The sequence below is a fragment of the Manduca sexta genome, chromosome 8, assembly GCF_014839805.1.
Source record: "Manduca sexta isolate Smith_Timp_Sample1 chromosome 8, JHU_Msex_v1.0, whole genome shotgun sequence".
Lineage (NCBI taxonomy): Eukaryota > Metazoa > Arthropoda > Insecta > Lepidoptera > Sphingidae > Manduca > Manduca sexta.
Window position 1 is genome coordinate 8,235,895 of NC_051122.1, and position 22,857 is coordinate 8,258,751.

General features: G+C 35.6%; 1 protein-coding gene across 4 annotated transcripts in view; it reads left to right on the forward strand.

The window, feature by feature from the left end:
* Nucleotides 1–3,145: 3,145 nt before the first annotated feature.
* LOC115440124 (tyrosine-protein kinase CSK) overlaps nucleotides 3,146–22,857 on the forward strand; it is a 36,520-nt gene continuing 16,808 nt past the window's right edge. The window contains exons 1-2 of one of the 4 annotated variants that reach the window (XM_030164309.2): nucleotides 3,146–3,473; nucleotides 21,642–21,728. In XM_030164309.2, the coding sequence (XP_030020169.2) occupies nucleotides 21,681–21,728 (48 nt within the window). In that variant the 5' untranslated portion in view covers nucleotides 3,146–3,473; nucleotides 21,642–21,680. Of the gene's footprint in view, nucleotides 3,474–10,471; nucleotides 10,857–21,641; nucleotides 21,729–22,857 lie in introns of those variants that run through there. The other 3 variants (XM_030164307.2, XM_030164308.2, XM_030164306.2) reach the window with 3 other exon arrangements.

The following is a 22,857-nucleotide window of genomic DNA, read 5'->3' on the forward strand; positions in this document are numbered from 1 at the left end:
GCGATTGAAAGCGGCTTATTATTTATTGTTATTTTTATTACAACGTTTTGTAGCGAATCATCACAATAAGTCTCTATATTCTCATAATAAATACTGTTGTGAATTACTATAGCAACACCATTATGATGATTGCCACAGTCATTTCGCACAATAGAATAACCTTTTATATTGCAACGATGATGAGGTTTGAGCCAAGTCTCAGATATAATGGCTATATGAATTGAATTATCAAAAAGAAATTGGGTAAAATATGCCGATTACACAAAAGACTTTGTGCATTCCACTGTACTATATTTAACTGATTGTGGGTGAATTTGAAGAAGAAATATTTTTAGCTTTGAATGTTTCATTAACTATGTCAAGCACACTTTTAGAGCAAATGGGTGTATCTTTAGTTTTACTTAAGGTTACAATTTTAACTATTGACTCAACTAAAATGTTTAATGCTTTATTGTCTGAGTTAAGCTTTTTCTTTATAGGGCATACACCAGAAATGCTGATGTGGTTGCCCTGGCAATGTACACATAAAGCTTCTTGCATTGTTTTGTTACATGTTTTGTAATTGTGGCTTTCACTGCATATGGAGCAACGTTCAGAATTTTTGCAAAATTTAGATAAATGGCCATACCTCAAGCACCGGTAGCATTGTTTGACTGGAGGCACATACTTTGTGATGTCATGTCTCCACCCTGCTAAATCGACATGGTCTGGAAGAACAGAAGCTGCAAATGTGATTGCTACAGTTTGGGTTGGCTGTTGAATAAAACCATTGTCAGTGTTAGTTTTGCGCAAAAATCTTCGGACACAAATGATTTTTTATAGGTAGACAACATTGTAAAAATTTTCTTATTTGTTAATTTTATTGGTACATTTCTTATAATGCCTGTAACTTCTGTTGAATAGGCAGGAATACTGGCTTTAAAATGATATTCTTTTAGGAAAGTTTGGTTATTAAAAATGCATTGGCAAGACCAGGCTTTTCAAAATAAACACCAATTTTAAATTTATTTAAACTTCTCAGATATTTAACCCCTTTGTTAAATCTTTTTAAGCAAGTAGATAATGAAAGCAGATCCCTGGATCCAATGGAACGTTGATTATCTGCAGATTCTACGAATACTACAAACTCTGCAGCTGCAGCATCTTCAGGATATCTCTTTGTATAGTCTGTGACATAATATGGTGCATATTTTACAACCTCTAATTGCTCCTCTTCACACTCTGAGGATGAAGAATCACCTGAGGTTTCCTCAGGCTTATCTTCAACAGTATCCCCTAAGCTATCTTTTTTCCGCTTCTTCGTTCGGCCCTTCCCCATTGCAAGAAACGAATTAAATATTTATTGAGCTAATATCTTATCAGTAGTTATATTTACTTTTACTAAATTATCAGGATTTCGTTATATTTTAATATAAAAATTTTAAAATATATTTTAAGCCCGCCTAATCACTTGAAGATTCCCGCGCTTTCTTACATACCCAATTTCCATTTTTATTATTCTTACCACAGACATTTTTTTTTATTTACTCCCTAAGGAGAAGGCAAAGGCTCTCAGTCATACAGCCTAGTCTGTCTTCTGTTATACGTCTTCTTTATTACAATTTTAAAGGCCGAAACCATGTCTGCAATATTCTCAATCCTAAGGCCGAAGCCATGTCTGTAATATTCTTGAATCTCAATTATAAGGCCGAAGCCATGTCTGAAATCTTATCACAGACAACTACTAAATTCATAAATGCCAAACGACAGGTAATGTCATTGCTATAATTTGAACTCAGAACAATGACAAACAGATTTGAAACGCCCAACGTCAAATTTGAATACCACCAACTTAGACAGAAAACCAGACAGAAAACAAATAACGTGGTCATCGAAGTTGTCGGATAAAAATCGCCCCAAAATATAATATAACTAGCTTTTGCTCGCGGCTCCGCCCGCGTTATAAAGTTTTTCAGGCTAAAGTTTTCCGTTATAAAAGTAGTAGTTTCCCGGGAGCCTTTGTTCTTCCCAGGGTCTGAAACTGTTTCCATACCAAATTTCATCTTAATACGTTGGGTAGTTTTTGAGTTTAACACGTTCAGGCAGACAGATGCAGCGAGGGACTTCGTTTTATAATATATTTTTAGAACTTTATAAGAGGAACAATCCCGTCATACATCATTGTTGCATAACTTTAATCGTTTACGCAGCGCACGCAACGGAAGCTCTCAAAACTAATAATTTTTCCCCGTTTTTGCAACATGTTTCATTACTGCTCCGCTCCTATTGGTCATAGCGTGATGATATATAGCCTATAGCACTCCGGGATCAAAGGGCTATCCAACATAAAAAGATTTTTTCAGTTCAAACCGGTAGTTCCTGAGATTAGCCATTACTGCTCCGCTCCTATTGGCCATAGCGTGATGATATATAGCCTATAGCAATCCACGAATAAAGGGCTATCCAACACAAAAATATTTTTTCAGTTTGGACCGGTAGTTCCTGAGATTAGCTATTACTGCTCCGCTCCTATTGGGTATAGCGTGTTGATATATAGCCTATAGGACTCCACGAATAAAGGGCTATCCAACGCAAAAATATTTTTTCAGTTAGGACCGGTAGTTCTTGAGATTAGCCATTACTGCCCCGCTCCTATTGGGTATAGCGTGATGATATATAGCCTATAGCACTCCACGAAGAAAGGGCTATCCAACGCAAAAAGAATTTTTCAGTTTGGACCGGTAGTTCCTGAGATTAGCGCGTTCAAACAAACAAACAAACAAACTCTTCAGCTTTATTTAATAGTATAGATATAGATAATATAATACGACAAAAAAGAGGTCCTCCAGTGTTACCTAAAAACAGTTCGTTAGAAATACAATTTATTTCAAATAACTTTTTAGATTTTAGAACTTTTTAGATTGCAAAACAATTTTTTCAAAATCAACAATGGAGCCACCATTGTTGATTTTGAAAAAATTGTTTTGCAATACTCAATTTATTTTCCACAAAAATTCGTGGACGTCTTATCAGAAGCGTTAGTATCCTCTCAAATTGGCAAAATCCTGCCAATTTGGCCACATTGACGGTTTTGTCAAAGATTAGTGTCATTCGAAATATTGTTTATGATTTTTTTTTATTTTAGGGTTTTGGAGAACAAGCTTTTCAAGCCAATATTGCTAAAATCAAGTTTCTGTGAGTCGACTGAAAATTTTTAATAACAAGTTCAAAGTGTGAATATTTGCGTTTCATTAACATTAATAGAATGTCATAATCTTACATGGATATTGTAATAAAAGACACTTAAAAGAAAAGTATCCATAACAGTAATGCAATTGATATTTAAAAAATACCAAAATGATAAAATGGCGGACTTCTGAGTGACGTATGTGTTGTGTGTTTATGAATTGAATATTATCTGAAAACGTTGAATTGTATAATGAAGTGAAGGCTTTTTTATCGAATTATCATCTTATCTTCTAGTCGTCATTTTGGTAAGTAATTTATCTTTATGCGTCATGGCCAGTTTATTCGATACTGAAGTTTGTCACGGTCTTAGTGGTTGGGTATAGATTGTAGGCGGGATGAGGATGAGACGTCCTCGTTTGTTCTTTACTTAGAGTAAAGATTAACGTTGATGCTTAGTTTTTAACCAAGGAAATTAAGTATTAATGAAGGTATTGACCGCGTTCTGTTTGGGATGTAACCGATCCATATTGTAACTTGCCGTTTACAGACTAGCAATTATTTTGCCGATTGCTAAACGATACATACACCTTTGTGGCTCATTTACTTATAATTGCACTACTTATCAGTAATGAAAAAACGTCGTGGTATCAGCCAGTATTGTTTTTTTGTGGACCAGATACTTATGCGTATTTATTGTTTATAACTTGATTATCGTAGTTTATTACAACCGCAATGAATACTGGTCGATAATGCCTGATAGATTTTTTTTTCATACATTTATATTTCGTATTAATCTGGAAATAATTAATTTTTAAGTTTTTGTCAGGGTTTATAAACATTTTATTCTTCAGTTATTACCTTATAAGATATTATTATAATTTATGTGTTTTCTGTTATAAACATTTTTTACAGGCTTTCCTCCTCTTAATAAATCTGAATCATTGGTGTGAATGTTTTTTGCTCAAACTATTCAGTTGTGGGAATGGAAACTTTGTATTGTTTCTATCATAAAATAAAACTATGAAATCTTAGCTAAAGAAGTAATGATTAATGTATCTTTATTTTTTTGACAATAATTGTCAAAGAAATAATTAAGACTTGTTATCATAAAATAATTATATTATGGAATTACGTGACAAATCCGTGTGAATCACATTAAACAGTTGTCCTGTTTATTTAGTTGAATATATTGTGACCATTTGCACATCAACAAGAGCCACAAAATCCCTTAAAATATTACCAACATTATACAATTATGTTTAAAATCATAAATGTTGCCATAACCAACATAATTAATAAATCAGCTTGGATTTTTGTTACATATTGGGTATTGCACTCAATTACTTCTTGTTTGGAGCAAGCATGAAAATTTTGACAGTAAGTCATCACTTATGGCCAGGCATCCATGTCAGAAATTCTGGGCACATTACAGATCATTTGCAATGAATATGAACTGGAAAGGTTGTAAATTCATAGCCTTTAGCAATTTCAATGTTGATAGAATAACAACACCAAAGTGGCCGTTTCACACCTGTTTTCTATGAATATGTGGTATCAAATTTGTATAATTGGAATATTCATGTTTAACTCATAACATTTGACGCCATGTCTGAACTGCTTACAAACAAAATATGATAAGAGTACACATTAATTATAATTTACTATGAAGCTTAACTATTTTTGCTTTGTGTAGCTTAACTTTATTTTATTATTATTAATAGTATTTATAATATTATACTATCTTTATCTCTTTATCAACAGCTCATATTATGCGTTTAAAATAAAAAAATTAGACTGATTTATTTAAATCTTTGTGTGTAACATATACTTTTTTGTAAGGATTAACATGATGTTGTACGATTCACATACATATTTCCATTATCTTAAGGTTTAAATATTCCTACACTTTGTAATAATTTGTCTAAATTGATAAATTGTTTTATGTGAACACCTGAGTAATTTTGTTAATGTTTTTATTCATATTTAAAGTTAATCCCAGTATATTATTATAAATTCAGTCAAATCACCTTGAAAATGAGACAAAAGAAACTCATGCTATAATTATCTTACAAAATAGTTTTAAGACATTTTGTTTTCCAAACAAATATATTCACTACTGTCATATTTTCATACTATTGTCTTATACATTTAATTGATTTATAACAGAAATTGTTTTCTAAAGAAATTAAGTAAAAGTTGCCATAAGTTATTCTGGGATTTATGGAAAATTCTTAGAAAAGCTTGAGGGATTTTGAATATTTAGTTTAAACATAGGGCATTTTCACAGTTCAGAATCTAAACTTTACTAAATTTAATATAATACCATCAGCATTCACATAACTATTAGACTACAACTAAAGAATTATTAAATCATTTAAAGGTATAAAATAATGTTTAAAATAATAAATTCATTGTAAACAGTAAATACCCTCATTCAATAAGAACTAATATGTGTAAAATGTGTTTACTAACCTTGTTACACAAATGTAAGGAAATAATATGTATATGAAAATAATTATTCAGTTTTTGTATTCGATGTTATAAAATTATTTATTGTTTAACTTCTTGGCAACCTTAGCTTTACACACTTGTGGTTATCTTATTGCGCAAGAACACCTAGAACTTCTATACACATTCCGTAAAATCGCTTGTGGATGCTCACTTTTGAAAGTTTTCTCGCTAATCTAAACCTCGCCTTAGGTGGGTAGAATTAACAAGTTCTAAAAAGGAATTATTCGGAAAGTGGGTAGGTATTTGTATGTCTCCGATACCCAGTTTCTGATAACACTTAGTGAAAAACTTAGACGTGCCGTCGCGTCCTGCATCCAGATTTAACTTAGGCACCAAACGCAAATCGTAGGTAGTATAATTAAATACAGTCGCACTGTCTGTCTATATTTAGAGTAGACATCATTGCGCAGATGTCGATTTAAATTGTGACTCATTCTTGCTGCCATTGATCACGGTTGGACATACAATGACTTATGGCCGTCACCTTAATCGTATTAAACGCAGGCCCCTAAGATGACTTCACAAAAAGAGTTTAATGGTTTAATCCTGTATGTGGTCGCAGAACTTTACTAGCTTTCCATGAACGCATTTAAACATACTTATGCAAGATTCAAGTTTGTTAAGTTGTCATTAAGAGTGTCATTTTTCACTAATTAATCAAAGGCAGCAGCGAGTATAACCGGCGATTCCGCATGTTAACAATATTTTTCTGAAGTAAAAATAATTTAAATCAATGTTGAAGAAGGTAGAAAGGCTTTGGTTAGTGAAATAAATTTAAGAATTGATTCAATAGCGTAATATACTCAATCCTACACTTTAATCAAAGAAAATTATTCTATAATTACTCAACAGTTTAATATATCATCATTGGTTTTAGGAAGAGATAATAGGCTGACCTTAGCTTAAAGCGTCATCTCTATCACTAACATCTATATGAGATTTTGTTGCCGACTTTCCGATTCTCTTTCTTCAGCTCGATTTATATTTACTACCGAGTAATTTAGTTGCAATTACTGCTCCCCACAAATAAACTATCAAAATGAATAGACTTCGCGTCGTTTTATGTATAGACCCGGTATTGCTCGCGGCTTTACTTGTGTGATAGCTTTTCCAACTACAAAAAATCCTAAATCGCTATAGGAATCCATAGCAATATCATGTATCGTAAAAATCAGATTAAATGTTCAAATATTTCCCAGGAAAGCAAATTACCGGGACAAAAGTAACCTACGAGTATATGTTAATCCAGGACATGGTCTATTGATCTATGCGCAAGTCAAACTTCATCCAATCTTTTTCAGCGGTTTTTGCGTTTACTTCTATGAGACATTAAAATATTTTCAGACACATTCGCATTTAAAATATTAGTAAAATACTATTTAGTACTAAGGGAAATATAATTAGTAAAATATAAATAAGATAAGAAGTAGGTAAGATTAGTGTAAATTAAACCTTAGCTCTTAAAATTCAATTCGCTCGTAAAACATTTAATTAAGACATCTGTGGACCCGATTACATCCTAATAAAACATAGCATAAAGAGCTTTACCAAAAAGAATGAAGTTGTTGAAGTCAATTTTAACTGTAAGTTTGTTTACAAGACCGCAATAGCCACTTAATTCTACTTAGGCAATTGAAAAGTTACGACAGTTTAAATTAAAAAATGTTAAATGATTATAATCTTTGCTACAAAGTGTGGAATTCTAAGTCGATTTTCATAACAAGCAGTCAAGAAAGAGCTAATCAAATACTTAATTTGCAAAAACCTTATGTGAAAGTAGGTACAACATAAGCGCTTCACCATCTTGCTCATTTATAAATTGTAACAATTATGACCTGATAGTCAACTCACTCAGCACAAGACTTCATTGTCGCAAGTCAATAGCCCGAGATAAACTTGAACAACACGACTGTCAATGTTCAAAAGGATGTTTGCCACACAATGTCACAGATTATCTTACGAACATCGTATAAGCCAATTAAAGCGACTTAAATTTTAGTGAGTCAGTCACTGCTTATTGTAAAATAACCTCTAAGTGCTATAAACAATGATGACGAATTTAAGAAAACTAATGCAGTGTTATTTACTTTTGTTATTATCGAACTACTTAAGGATTATAAGTGCAATAATGAGCAGACAAAGTTCAGTATTGGTGTTCATTATATCTATGCAATTATATTTACTCACAGATATCGTTTTTTTTACTCATATAAATTGATAAGCGCCACGATTATCCGTATAGACTAGCAAAACTATGGAAACGTTGGATTACGAATCACTGCGAAGCTCTTCTTGTTTTCATGACTGCTAAAACAATTATAAATGTTATAACGCTCAATAATTTTATAACCTGCACAATGCTGCTTGGCAACAGAAATAGACTTTGCGGTTGTATTTACCCAGATAAACTCGCATACGACACTCGCATATAAAAGACCGACTATTGAGTAACCTTCTAGTACTGATCTTCTTACCAGACGATCAGATGACATGGCTATATTTGTACTAAGAGCTGGCGTATCGAAAAGTCTGAAGGGTTTAGTCTGTGATCCTTAACATAATATGCTTTAAGTAACATAAAACCATATTCTGAAAGATTCCAGTTTACCTGCAATAAAATCTTCAGAATTGTCTTCCTAGCTTCCCACTTGATGCAATTTGCTCCCTATCGCAAGATTCAATCACGCCTTTTCCTTTCCATCGTGTAGGCTATCTTTAATTGACAAGTTCTACACAGTTCTATTTTAATTTGCCATTTTCATAACCAAGCCAATAATTCCAGTTTTACTAGTGCTCTTTCAAGGTAACGAAAAGGAAAATTGTATCAAAAAAAAATAAGATTAACTCTTCCAGGTGAAGCGGTTTTGTAAAACATGGCGATTAAGAATGATGTTAACATCGTAAATCAATATTCAGTTGTGTGTTGACATACGGCAGCTGATGACATCATCGCGCGCACGCAACAGACACCGACGTCTCTGTTTGCCATATACACGTGATCTGCAGAATTGATAGTATTTGAAAACTCATCTACTTTAATCCGTGTCAACTTTTTACTAGAATAATTATAATTACAAATCACCATAAAAATAATCTGTTCTGCTTTCATAAGGGTATTACGATCAAGAGACCATATAATCCGGAAAACTCTGTTTCATTAGTCGCTTTGATCATCTAGAAGCAGTTGACCGCCGTTGAAACACGATTAGCGCGGTTTACTCGGCTGTATTGAGGACATTTCGATGACAACGCAGCCAGTCGGTTACGGGGTAATGCGCCACGAACACTACCGTACTCGCCGGATTCCTCTCACGCTCCAGTTGCCACAAATACCACTAATTGTATTGCATTTTGCCACTGCTCGAATGTGGGACTTTGAATGCTATAATACAAAACACTTCTCATCAATTTGTTCCACCGATGTCCGATGCACCTTTTATCAAACAGTTTTCGGACACTTTCTACTTAATCTTTTTTCGCAAGCATTACATTGTGTTTTGAATTTCCACAATGATAGCGCTTTGGTCAAATACTGTTTTGCATTTGTAATTTTAACTTAATCGTCTGCTAGATAAGCAATCGCCAGACTGGCAACTTAGCAACAATGCAACGTCTACCGTTAACGTAAACACAAATTATTGATTAGTCTCGGAAACATTCTCTTGGCTGAGGGTATTGCTGATACTTTACGTTAGTCAATTTGTGCTAATTTCATGATTTGAATTTCGTGGCTAAATCTTGGATAAATGTTCTATTTGCCTTTTTTCTCACTTTACAGTGCACTTATGCAACTGTATGCGAAGACCATTAAATGGTGATACGTTCAATGTAATGTGAAAAAAAAATCTAATGCAAATTGCAGTCAGTAATAGATCACAAGATACATATTTCATTATCTCTTTAGATGCCTTTCCTTGTGAAAGGCGTTTTTAGAAACGAAGTAGAAACGCTTCGAAATAATTACATATTGTGCAGTATCATGATATTGTAACAATTACTGTAATATTTACGTGCATTTGCTAGCGTCCATCTTTTTATATTATTACAACAAGCTTTACATAAATCACCAAATCATGTTTTAGTAGTCGGAAACAATAAATTAATAAATTACGCACCAATAAAGGTTAGTTATGATCAGTATATGCGCGTTATATTTTCCGTAACATTATGTTAGCTTCTTTGCTCGACACGTGGTGGCACCACTTGTATTAATTACAAGGTATCTGTTGGTTGGTTGTTTCCTGTGCGCAGTTCTGCTTAACTGGAGTCGACCCAACGTAACCCGAGACTCGTAGCAACCGTGTCATGAAATCGACACTTATTTGCCGTTCTTCCTTATGTTCTTTGTATGGAGAGATGTTCATTGCTCTAACATTGTTTTCTTTGTTCTCAGACATTAATCTGTTAATGAATTTGTTGTGTGGTTAAACAGTTTTGATGGCTCAAAAGGACAAGATTAGTGCCATCAGAAAACGGTTTCGTTTTCATCATCGCAAAGACTTTCAGAATTCGACGTGTTAATTACTTGATTTAGCTTAATGATTGAAATTAATGATTCTTTTGCGATTATAATCATATATACCTACGCTTGTTCATTGTTTGTACCATATGTGTTAACATTAAAATTACTTTGTAAAGACACATATCCACAATAAGTTAAATTCGTCTATCATATTCCATATTTCTCGAGCCGAGTAATCCCCCATCGTCATCCTTGATATGAGGATTTGTAATTCAATAAGCAAATCACCACGGCCTCCGATTTCGATTACGCAGTCAAGACGAATGTCGTGGATGAAGATGGGCGTTTGTGTAATGCCTCTTCTAATAGGGAAATTCATTCGTATGTGGGCACAAGACTACGCAAGCCCCGCGCCGACAGTTTGAGATTGGCTAACGCGACATCCGCACGCCCGTAGCGTACAAAACTCGTCTGTACGAATATTTACGGTGAAATATTTTGTGCCAGTTTGTCGCTCTGTTTGTCACGTCATTGATGTAAATAAACAAAAGAGGACCAACCCGTACACGACTGACTCACCGCTAAATATCCTCAAGTGTAAATAACCCAAGTGAAGTATTTTTGTGCACTTTTTGTGTAGTTTTTGAGTGAGACTGTGTGTTAACTAAACGTATGTCACATGGAGTTTTACCATACTTTGATGACGTTTTTCAAGGTTAGTTTACGTGCAGATAAGGACTTATTGCGCTTTTGTTACATCTACAACATATTTGGAATAATATAAATTACCTATTCATAGGTGTGTTTATAGTCACGTATTTTATGTAAATTTTTCTCTTAAGCAATTAAAAATGTGTTAATTTTTAAGGTCGCACCTTAATTGAAGACAAGTCCATATAAACCATACAGCGCTTCACAAGGCTAATTTTACATATTTACCTTGATTAGTTAGACGTGGGCTGTTTACACCATTACTAGTGGCACTTAGATTATAAATTAGATTAATTAACATTCATAAAGTTGTGTGAATATACGCAGTTGTGTTTTAATTAATTGCTGCTGATCATGCATGCAAGTAAATAAAAATGGTGCTTAATAAAACATTAACGTTGACTGGATATGGGTTTTTATTGACTATTTAGTCATGTAAACTAACGTCTGTTCGCGTATTGTTCGAGCAATGTTGACTACATATACACAAGTATAACAAATCCAATTCGTATTTTCCTATTAGCAAACATTCAATTGAGTCATATCGCTATAAAAATGAAAAGCGGGTATGACAGAATTATAATGGCGATTGGGGCGTCGCTTGCCAAAATAGGATTTATGGTCGCCAAACATGGCATTACCCTCCGGAAATAGGCAGTACGTTTACGACTGCAGTGTCCAAAGAAAAGGGTGCTACTAAGTTTATTTTCGGCACGTTTTTATTGTTAAATTGCCCAGATCACATATAAGTAGCGGCAGCACTGTTGCAAAAATTTATTGGGATGCCGCCTTGCCAACTATAAAATTCAAACAGTGTTCCGGTAGCTTCGTACGTGACAATTGAATAAAATACAAAAGGAAGCCCTTTTGTATACTAATATATTGTTTTAAATAGACCTTAGTAAATATATTTATGCTTGGGAAACAAAATCATTACCGATCTCATTACCAGTTCAGGAGAGTGAAAAATCTTAGTTATATAAATTTTGTTATAATAATACTTTTTTTGTATAGTAAGCAAGCATGGTACATAATATGATTGATAGGCATTGTTCATTACCTACAATCAATAACGTATTACAAAGGTTATAAAAGCAATATTTTAAAACACGATATCTATCTTGATTTTTCGCGCTGATAAAACGTACCCAAACACGAAGTTTCCTTTCGCAAAAACCTTGTTGGAGGGAAGGAAGTAATTATATTACTAATAAGGCCACATTATTCTGCCGTGAGTTCACCCAACGATTTGTAGAATCGGTGGTTTCACTTATTATAGTTAGCCGTTTTGCATCCCATTTAGATTATTTAAGGTATTATTTTGAATAAATTTTTATGTGGAATGGATTATTTTTTGATAGAATTTATCTAAAAGGACGTGATCACGTTCGATGTTATAAAAATGAGTGCCTTGATAAAACTAAGAAATGTATTGGAAAGCTTCCGGAATTGGACGGATTTTTAACACATAAGGAAAAGTACCCTTTCACGTTGGCTTTCTGTCAGAAAGTCGAAGCAAAAATTGACAACCATTTCCAAATAACGCAATTTGTTTGTGATGTGGTAACAAATATAAATCAATTAGATGCGAAATAAGCAATCCAAGTGAACTAAGTTTGAAAGTAGAAACTGCCACCCCGTGTGACAGGGGCAAGTGAAAACGATTCTTGGCAAAATAGGTCGCCGGAAAGTGACAAGACGATGCACATAACTCTGTTTCGTAACATCTCAATTTCTCTGTAGAAATATTATTTTAATGCTACCATTAGTGAAAATAACATGCAGTGTATATGGCATTAATGTAAACAGCGGTTAATGTGATTATGTGGCTGCCGCATATTACTTCCTATGTTTATTTAAAGGTTTAAAGTCAACGACCAAAAGGACGTTTCAGTTAATACACTGTGGGCTTTGTACGAACTTGTTAAAACAGTGTTCTGGCCCAGTTGCGGCTTCCCACGTTTGCGTATTAACCGGTGTTAAATTGCAATTCAAGTTTTCAAACACATTGCTGCAACTTTCGGGAACATTGCAGTACTAATATAATGAACTATAAAGTAAAATTTACATCTGATTAACCTCCTCATTGACCGAAATTTTACATGCCAAGGCCAAATGTTGTAAAATTAAACCAAGGGTTATGAAGTGGCAGGGTAGAAATCAGATAAGAGGCGTTGCCAGTTATAAAACAAAGTAAAATTCTGACAAAACCAATGCTCAACGAACACCAACTAATTCAAAAGACTTACAGTATAACGGACTTTGTTCGGACGTCTGGCAAACCCAGATCCCCTAATCCCAGTTCTGGAATTGCATTTCAATTCGTTTCTAATTGTCAATTTAAGTTAGCGCAAACTACAAGGGACTAATGTGAAATCGAATACATATTTGTATTATAGGTATTTATCACGTCGATATAAAATCTATATATGAAACTAATCTAACAATTCAACCTTGATCTATTTCGAAATGTCAAACCTAAAATATAGTTATAGTATTTTATGTTTTGCTACGATATCTGAGTTTTTTAGTCGTTGATATAACACAAATTTGCATTCGAGATCAAACCCGTCTCAAGAAATTGTTATATATAGATCCATCTACTAATCGGATGCTATCTATTCAACGTGATTTACATCTCAACTTTTCCATTTATATTGGAGTGACTTTTAACTGTAACAGAAATCTTACCTTAACTTTCAATTTCGATCAGTACCCATCTACCAAACGCGGAATACAATAGCGCATTTGATAAACAATCAAAACCATTGATAAATTAATTGATTGAAGGTAACAAAGTGTTTGCATCTTCGAAACTTGATTATTGTGTCACCCGAGCACTAATAGCCGGCGGACCGGTTCCGTGAGAGTTGAGCATATAGTATTTACTACGTTCTTGTGGTCAACCCACCAGAATGACGTTATGCGTTTAAATTTATCAATCAATAGTAAAATGGCGAAAGTTACACAATACCAACAAACCTAACGTGTGTTTGTTGAGTAGGGAGTGTTAAAATACAAATAGTTTTTACATAAGATTGAAGTTGCGAAATTTACTCGGTTTTTGTTCAGATTCAGCATCAAAACCAGCCAACCAGACCTTATACCCTGAGGTAAACTAGTTAAGACTTTTGTGACATTCAATGATATAAGTCCACCTGATCCACAATATACCTATACATAGGAAAATATTTCTTCAAGTGTCCTAATAGGTACCTACATTATGACTTACTACCTTAGCTTTTTGCCTACTGCCCTTTCAGCGGGTTGTGCATTTGGAATGTCCTCTTAAAGCCATACTAGTGTACCTCCTCACACAAAGACAATTTTTTGTAGATCGTTTTGCGCACTATAATTTACAAAATGCGACTCTAGTACCGGCTACTTTATTATGCTATAGATCAGCCAACAGAAATGTATCCTAGCAAATACAAAGCTTATAGCAAAAGAATAGATCATTAGCTGTCGGGTTTGGGACGTTTACTCAATTTCCGTAAACACATATAGAATGGCATGGCTGATGATGTGTTGAATAATGTTGTTCTGTAACGTCCGCGTCGCGGTCGCGGCGGGATGCGATGAAAGTGAAACGCGCGTGGACCCGTGGTCGTTCAACTCGGCACGCGCCACCTTCAAGCGCGCCCGCCACGCAGCCGCCGCGCTCCCGCCGGTACTGCCGACGCATCTCCCGTTCCCTACGCCGTTCTTATGATTTCTCCTGAAACTGAGCCAACCTCGGCTTTAACTTTGAAATGATTCGAACCGTCGCGTCCGTTGCGTGAAAGTGTGTCTAATCGCTTATATTTTATTACTGCGCCGTACTACGGTGCTATACAACTGTATTACACAGCATGCACGGATTTTGAAGTACTTTAAATATTTTTATAAAAATTTCAGTTGTATCCTAATAAGCATCTTCTAACAGTTCGCCTCACGCTAAATCTTGACTGCAATATTCATAACATAGTTGTAATTTCGAGTTTTACTATACCAATAAAACAAATAAAGAATGTTGAATAAATGACGCACGTTCGTTGTTTGGGTCAGTGTGTTTGTATCCTCGCCTTATTAAATTATAAACACTTGCTGGCGGGCGGTTTATCTCAGCCATTACCATATGCGGATGTGTGGCGAATTCCAACCGCTGATCTAATACCACTTGTTCTCTATTGGCTAAGGATATATGAAACATTGTGTACCGTCTCAACGATTACTAAGCGTTTTAGTTTTACGCTACGCAAAACAGTTGTGTTCCAAGTCCCCTGGTTGTATTGTGTTTGAAGTTGGAGAAACATGTGAGATGTATGAAATTACACGCAATTGCGCTGCTGTGAATTCATACAGCTGAGTGGCGCGACGCAGTGACTAACTTCAATGCATTCGATGATGAATCAAAATGAAACAGCAGGAGGAAAATACCATTAAGAATGTTATTTTCCTCGCTGTTTTCGTCATACTTTGTTTATAATATTGATATTGAATTTTACGTGTATAAGCTCACGTCTTTATAAGTAATGATGTTTCCTAATTAAACAAAGCTAACGTCTGTCGCGAAAGAGGTAGTGAGAAGACTGTGCACACAGTTAGGACAAGGTTATTTCTTTCTATGATATGTATTCACTACGCGTGGGCGTCAACCGGCAAAATTCTCATTCTACTAGACAGACGATCGCCTAACAAATATCATACTGAGACTGTTTGAAAATAATTTTGACGGAAAAAAAATCATATTCTTGAGATCCTATCTACCTAATTACATTTTCATTTCGGCGAGCGTTAAATGACCAATACTCTATGAATGTGTTGGCAATATTATATTTAGTCCTAATAACGACGCGGGCAGTGGATATTGGAATCATGTCGAGGTATTAATACAATAGTATTGTGATTCGTGACAAACAAAAATATTACAAACAGCGAAAGAAGGAAACCCGTTGCAATTAGAAATTAATATTATTGAAATTATTTTCATTTGATTCAATTAAAGTCTAAAATTAATCATCATCAGCCACATAAAGTGCACTGCTGACCGCAAAGATTTCCAGACGGACTTGCCGAAAGCGACCGACATACAGCGTGTTCCTGCGACCTTTATCAAGTTAAAGTTAATAAAGCAATATATCGTATCAAATAAATAAATAAAATAATAAATAAATATCACTACGTCCATACTGACCTTAGAAAACCTTTATAATTGACAACCCAAACAAAACTAATGTTTATTTACTTTTGTGATAAGCGTCGTAAACGTGATTTACTGCTACTTGTTGTAAAAACATGTAAAATATAATAACAATGGAAGTTTTCATGTAAAACCACGTAAGCAACGGAATATTATTTGATATGAATGATAGTCCAAACTGAACCACAAAAGACTTCAAGCAGGTGTAAGAGGCAAAACAAGCTTTACCCATCATATTTAACCTACATCAATGTTTTTTTAGTAGTTAAATTAAGACGTAGAATCTGTGAAGGGCTTCCGTGCGCAGTAGACTGTACTATGTAGAACGACCACCCACTGCAAGTAAAGGAGATATGGAAACCGCTGGGAACTAAAATGAATATCTATAACGTAAATAAAGAATACTTGAACTGTTTTGACAAACTGTCTAAGGGAATACTTAAATGTAGTATTATAAAATTGTAAAGCATTGTTTAGCCTACACGCCGCCTGCTGTTATACTTTTGGCTATGGTGTGGCGAATTTATTTGAATTTTTCATCAGAATCAGTGGCAAAAATTTTGTGGAACAATTAAAATGCTCCTTATGAAAATGTGTTACAAACAAAACTTCTCAATCTTCAACACTTTGACGAATTGAGGCCCAGAAATCTTGCATAATGACATTAATAATTATTAAATAAATTTTAACATAATTAGCAGACAAATTGCGTAATAACCAAAATGTGGTCGCATAACTTCGTACAAGCAATGGCGATCGCAATACACCGTAACACATTCAATAATATGTAAAGCAAACGAGTTGGAAGTTGTTTATAATTTTCTTATTATTGTTTATTGTGGCGTGACGTTCAGGTGCGTGATAAAAACAAATCATACATCATAATGGAACGACGCTTTACGCGAATGCGCGCAAAATGTAGCGGTTGAAGTGTTGTGCGATGTCAGTCACGCATGTGGCTAAAACGGCTAATCGAAATGGTTGTATTGCACAACACTTGTTGCTTACATGGACTCGCGTTTGCGCTAGGTCAAGTGAAAAACTAAGCTATTCACAAGTATTGCTGTGTCCGCCCGGTTGCGACAATTGTTGCGAAGCCGCGTGTTGCCGTAGTATGAACTACGGTCAGGGAGCGTCCGAATGTTTTTTTTATGACTATATATGTATTGTATGCAATATTTGGTATTATAATGTATAATGTACGGTTGCATTTATAAGGAAACTAGGCGCACAGTTGGTTTAATTTACTTATCCCGTTATTATTACACTGACCACAACTGCGTAGGGACGGGTGACGCCAACACCACCGCTAAATGTCGCCAGCCTTTACTCAACGACGTGATAGCTTTTATGCTATAAATACATATTGCGTATAAACTGCTCTTATGCCTATGACAGTTTCACCAAGAGTGCATGGTCCATGGTTATTCAATAAAACAAGAATTATAAAGATTAAAATTAAACTAATTTTTCGGATTCTATCGCGGTTTTTTGTTTTTTATTTTTCTCCCGACGTTTCGAAGACTTTGCAGCCTTCATGGTCACGGGGGGGACTGAGGTGTTGTTCATCCGCAAAGTCAAAGTTACAATATCTACCTACATTTTACAATTATACAACTTTTTAAATTTTTAGCTGTTGGTGGTCCGATCTACGCAGAATGAGCTCACAGTGTCTTGAAGTCTGGCAGCCGGTCTTTTGGGGTTCCGTTTTAATTAAATGTAGAACTGGATCCCAGGCTTGTGCAAGCTTCCAACCAACTACCCTATTGAAATTAGGATGTTTTTAATTTCAATAGCCTCGCGAATCATCCTGGGCAGGAATCGGTGTTCTTTGGCGAGGATTTGTGGCTTGTCTAGTCGCAGATAATGATTGGCGCCTCCTTCAGAGTGTTCAGCGACTGCAGACTTCGTCGAGCGTCGGTGTTTCACGTCAGCTATATGTTCTTTTACGCGGGTCCCTATATTTCTTTTGTTTGCCCGATATAAGAGAGGCCACAGTTGCAATCTATTTTGTATACTCCCGGTTCTTGTAGAGGTATATGACACTTGACAGGTGGTAAAATTGACTAATCTTCTTAGGCGGCTTAAAATAAGTTTTTATGGAAGCACGCTTCAGGATGTAGCCAATCTTGTCGGTGACTCCTCTTACATATGGTAATACAACCGGAACACGTTCAACTGTGGCTGGTTTCACTCGGTTTCTGTGACGGCGGCGTGGAATTTGGAGCTTGTTGTCTCGCAGTACTTGCTTGACATGTTGCAGCTCAGCGGCCAGGTGTTTCTCGTCACAGATTCCTTGTGCTCTCTGAAACAAAGATTTGCCCACGGTAGCTAACTGTTTTGGATGGTGATGAGATTCACCGTTCAGATATTTATCAGTATGGGTCTGTTTCCGATGCACAGTATGACTTAAGGTCTGATTAGGATTACGGATGATTAAAACATCTAAGAAAGCAAGAGATTTATTCTGTTCTAACTCCATAGTAAATTGGATTTTATTGTTGATGGAGTTGAGGTGATTTAAAAATGCAGTTACTTTATCAGATGGTAAAATTGTGAAAGTATCGTCTACGTACCGTTTATAAAACCTTGGAGTGACCGGGGCTGTACTCAGGGCTGTCTCCTCGAAGTCTTCCATAAATATATCGGCGACTACCGGAGATACAGGGGAGCCCATCGCTACCCCTCAACTTGTACATAGAACTGATTATTCCACAACATATAGCCAGATGTAAGGCAATGTTGGAGTAGTTCTGCATATTCTACAGGAATGTTATTCTCTGCCAACTTCTTAGATACAATTCTGATGCAATCTTGTACTGGTAAGCTCGTAAAGAGAGACTGGACATCAAAACTGACCATAGTTTCATTGTCAGCTAATTTTAGGTCTTTAATATCGCTGACAAATTGGTATGAATCCTTCACAGACGCTCTAGTGTTTCCTCTAAGTGGTGAAAGCACTTTTGCTACGTGCTGAGCCAATCTGTAGGTTGGTGTGTCGATCTGACTCACAATGGGACGTAACGGAGCATTTAATTTGTGTATTTTCGGTAACCCATACAGTTTAGGCGGTTTTGCACACGAAGGAACGAGTAAGTTTACGTCAAGATTTAACTTATCGGAGTAATCTTTTATTAAAGAGCTAGTAGCCTTTAATACTTTGGTAGTCGGGTCTGTTTTGACTATTTTATAGGTACTTACATCCGATAAAAGTTGTTCCATTTTATTATTGTAGTCTGACGTATCCATTACTACTGTCGCATTTCCTTTATCTGCACGGAGAATGGTAAGGTCCTTCATCGATCGCAAGTTCTTTAAAGCGATATATTCGTGTTTTGGAAGATTTGGTTTCGGCACTTTCTTTTGACGCAAAATTGACGAAATGTCCTGGCGTATCGCCTCCGAATCTTCGTGTTTTAAGTTATTTTTGAAGAGACTATTCTCAACATTGCAAATAATGTCTTCATACGGTATCCTTCGTGGTGTAACAGCAAAATTTAAGCCTTTCGATAAAACCTGAATTGTGTTTTCGTCCAATGATTGTTTTGACAGATTTATTACTGCGCGTTGTCCATGGTTTGCGCGGGAGTGTATCTTATCTATGGTCGCGCGCGTTCCATTCCTACACTCGGTGTTTTTAAGATTATCAACAAATAATTTTGATTGTAATTTATTATATTTTATTATATGTTTGTTTTGCATTCATTATATTTGGAAGTTTCGCGCTTATTTAAGGTCTCGATGCAATTTTTTAAAAATCAAATGCTGACAACTCTGTCTTCAATTCATTGGATATAATCTCAACACAATTATTTATGTACTGGAGGTCGGATCGTGTTTCGTGTATGGTAGCTCGTAACAGTTTAGTACTCGCCTGGTTAAGAATTTTAGCGCTCCCTCGTATGTATTTCTTGGGTGATAGCTTGACACACGTAGGGATGAGATTGTGGTCACGACATCTCTTCAAGAAATTCAATGATGTGCAGAATCTTGCGCGCTTAGTTTTCAAATTCTCCAACCGGCGTATTTTGTTGGCAAGTTCCAGTCCGTACTGGTTTGCATAATGATTTCTTATATTTACGCGAATGTTAGACATTGAAATTAAACTAATTTTTCGGATTCTATCGCGGTTTTTTGTTTATTATTTAACCGCGATAGAATCCGAAAAATTAGTTTAATTTCAATGTCTAACATTCGCGTAAATATAAGAAATCATTATATAAAGATTAAAGTCAAAACATCGAGTTTGTTAGCCCACGGTACTATGAAATGTGTCTTTCCGCTGGGATGCCTTTACTTCTACGTGTCCTCATTACGTGCGAATGATATACATTCGAGCACGTCTGCTTAGCGATTACGATTAGCGAAAGTAGCTCACCGATCCACGTACACCGCGCTTCCCATCGTGTCGCCAGTCGTTGCACTACACAGTAGTTGGTAATGCGTATTCATACAAACGTTTGCAGTGCCAATTACATAAGTTACCTCATTGTGTAGCGTGGTGGCCGCAGTCACGATAGGTGATACGGTCCGGCGGGCGCGCCACCGGTCGTTAGTTCCACTTCATCGGGACAGGAGGACGAGAGTGAATCACAACCACTCCCAGCCGCCCACGCCGCCGCCACTACGTGCCTACAATTAGCGCACAACACGTTTGTTATTTGTGGAACGAAACAAAGCTGTTGCTCAACACTATCGAAACCATCCTCAATAAATTGATGGGAAAATTGATAATTGCAACATGCCTTGGATAGAACTAAAGATGTTGTGTCGTAATTTTCCCCACGCAAATTTGTCCGTCATCTAACATTATACATTATTTTTACGCATATTGAAGCGGCAGTAAAGTGAGATTTACTTGTATTTAGTTTCAGAGGTAATAGTGACTTGCATAATTAGCAAAACTTTCAAACTATTAATTTAGAATCGCATAATATAAATGCTGTTAAAGCAACCATGACGGCTAATATAGAACTTGCCAATAAAAACTGGTTTGCAGGAAATATGGAGTGGAACGGAAATAAAATCTTTAAAGGTTATTTACGTTTATTAAGCTCCAAGTCTAGTATGTTAACGCAACCTTATACATTTTTATTACATCAAAAGTCATTGAACAGCAAAGTGTATTTATGCAACAATTAACAACCTAGTAAAATTATAGTAAACAAGTCAACGAATATTGTTGTAAGGGAACTGGTCTCAACGCGCATACCGTTGCATATCATACTAGACACTTGGAATAGGCCTGTTCTGAATGCTATAACATTTACGTGAGTATGGAATATAAGGCCATCGAAGCAGGTTTAAGAGTAACACCAGTAATTGAGAACGAAAAGGCTATCAGAGCATGGGATGTATATTTTAAAAGGATGAATCATTGTATTAAGAAAATACGTACTCCATTACATGAATGAAAGTGAATGCTGATAAAGAAAATGTTGCGGAGTGTTATAGGATAAGAAGCAGGCGCATGAAAATATTAAACTTTTGTTCTGCCCATAAATATTTATAATCAACTTTTAAATGTTATGTTGAATCTTCTGCAATCTCATTTGTTTGATTACCTCATATTAGATTTTAATGTACGTTTGTTTTTATTGTTCGCAGAGGATGAGGGGTGAGCAGACGTGGTAGGAGGAGATCGTCATGAATTCTGACGTACACCGTCATCAGGCGCATCCGCCACTAGCTCAGGTAATTTATTTTATGTCTTTTAATTTTAATATGCGCTTTATAATAGTTAGATCATCAAGACAGAGTTACAAGCAATTGTGAATCCATTAATTTAAGTTATACTACAAACACATGTTGAATACACTCAGCGATCAGTATATGATACCGTCGCTGAATACACTTCAATCATAATTTTATAATGTATAATCTCTGAACTTAAATAACTACTGTGATCAGTTGGATTAATCTCTATTCAGATCAATCTTGTAACCATTGTGTGTGCCCATATAAAGTTGCCAATTTAGACTTAACGTCAAAATTTGATCACCCAATTTGAATATAACTATTAGGCGATGTCGAAGCAAGCAGTAGCACGTTTGTTGTGCATTCCTTATCGATGTATCAACGGTTTGTACTGCGGCGCCGCGCCGCTTCTGGCGTTATGTAGGTGCGCCTACACTGCCAATCCATATTCGCTTAGCTTCGGAACTCTTGATCCGCGATCCGTATCGCCGCAATGTTTCCTCTTGTTAATTTGTATCTACTGTTCCACTACTATTATCGACTACTTGTGTTAATCATAAATTTGCGTGAGCTACTGTATGTATTTATTGCAGACAGTGTCCGCAATTTAACTTTAAATTTGACTGAAGACATGAAATTTTAATTAATAGTATTGTACTTTACGCAATGGTGTTTAAGTATTAATTCGGATGTGGAAGCCGGCGTTCAGATGTAACTGGTCTTACCTGAATCACATTGGCTTTGGCGTTTGGCCAAGGTTGAGAGTTTCAATGGATCGTTAACCGCCACTGTGTGGGAACATTATCTTTTGTCTGAGTACTACATTTATTACACCTACTATAAATCAAGATTACGAATGAGTACTATGTACCGATATTGCTAAGTGTTGCTAATCTTAATCCTTGTCCCCAATATGCAGCAGGCGACGGTTCCAGCGCAAACAGTCGATCCAGTTTCAATATGACTTGTTTCATGTAACGTCAATATGGACTTAAACTCGTTCCGTTCGGAGATGAAATAAGAGCATGCACAATGTACATATCGTTATATAGTTGCTGTGGTAGTTATAGCTGTTTTATTAATAAGCTATTAGTCGAGCATTTCAATTATTCGAACGATCAAAATT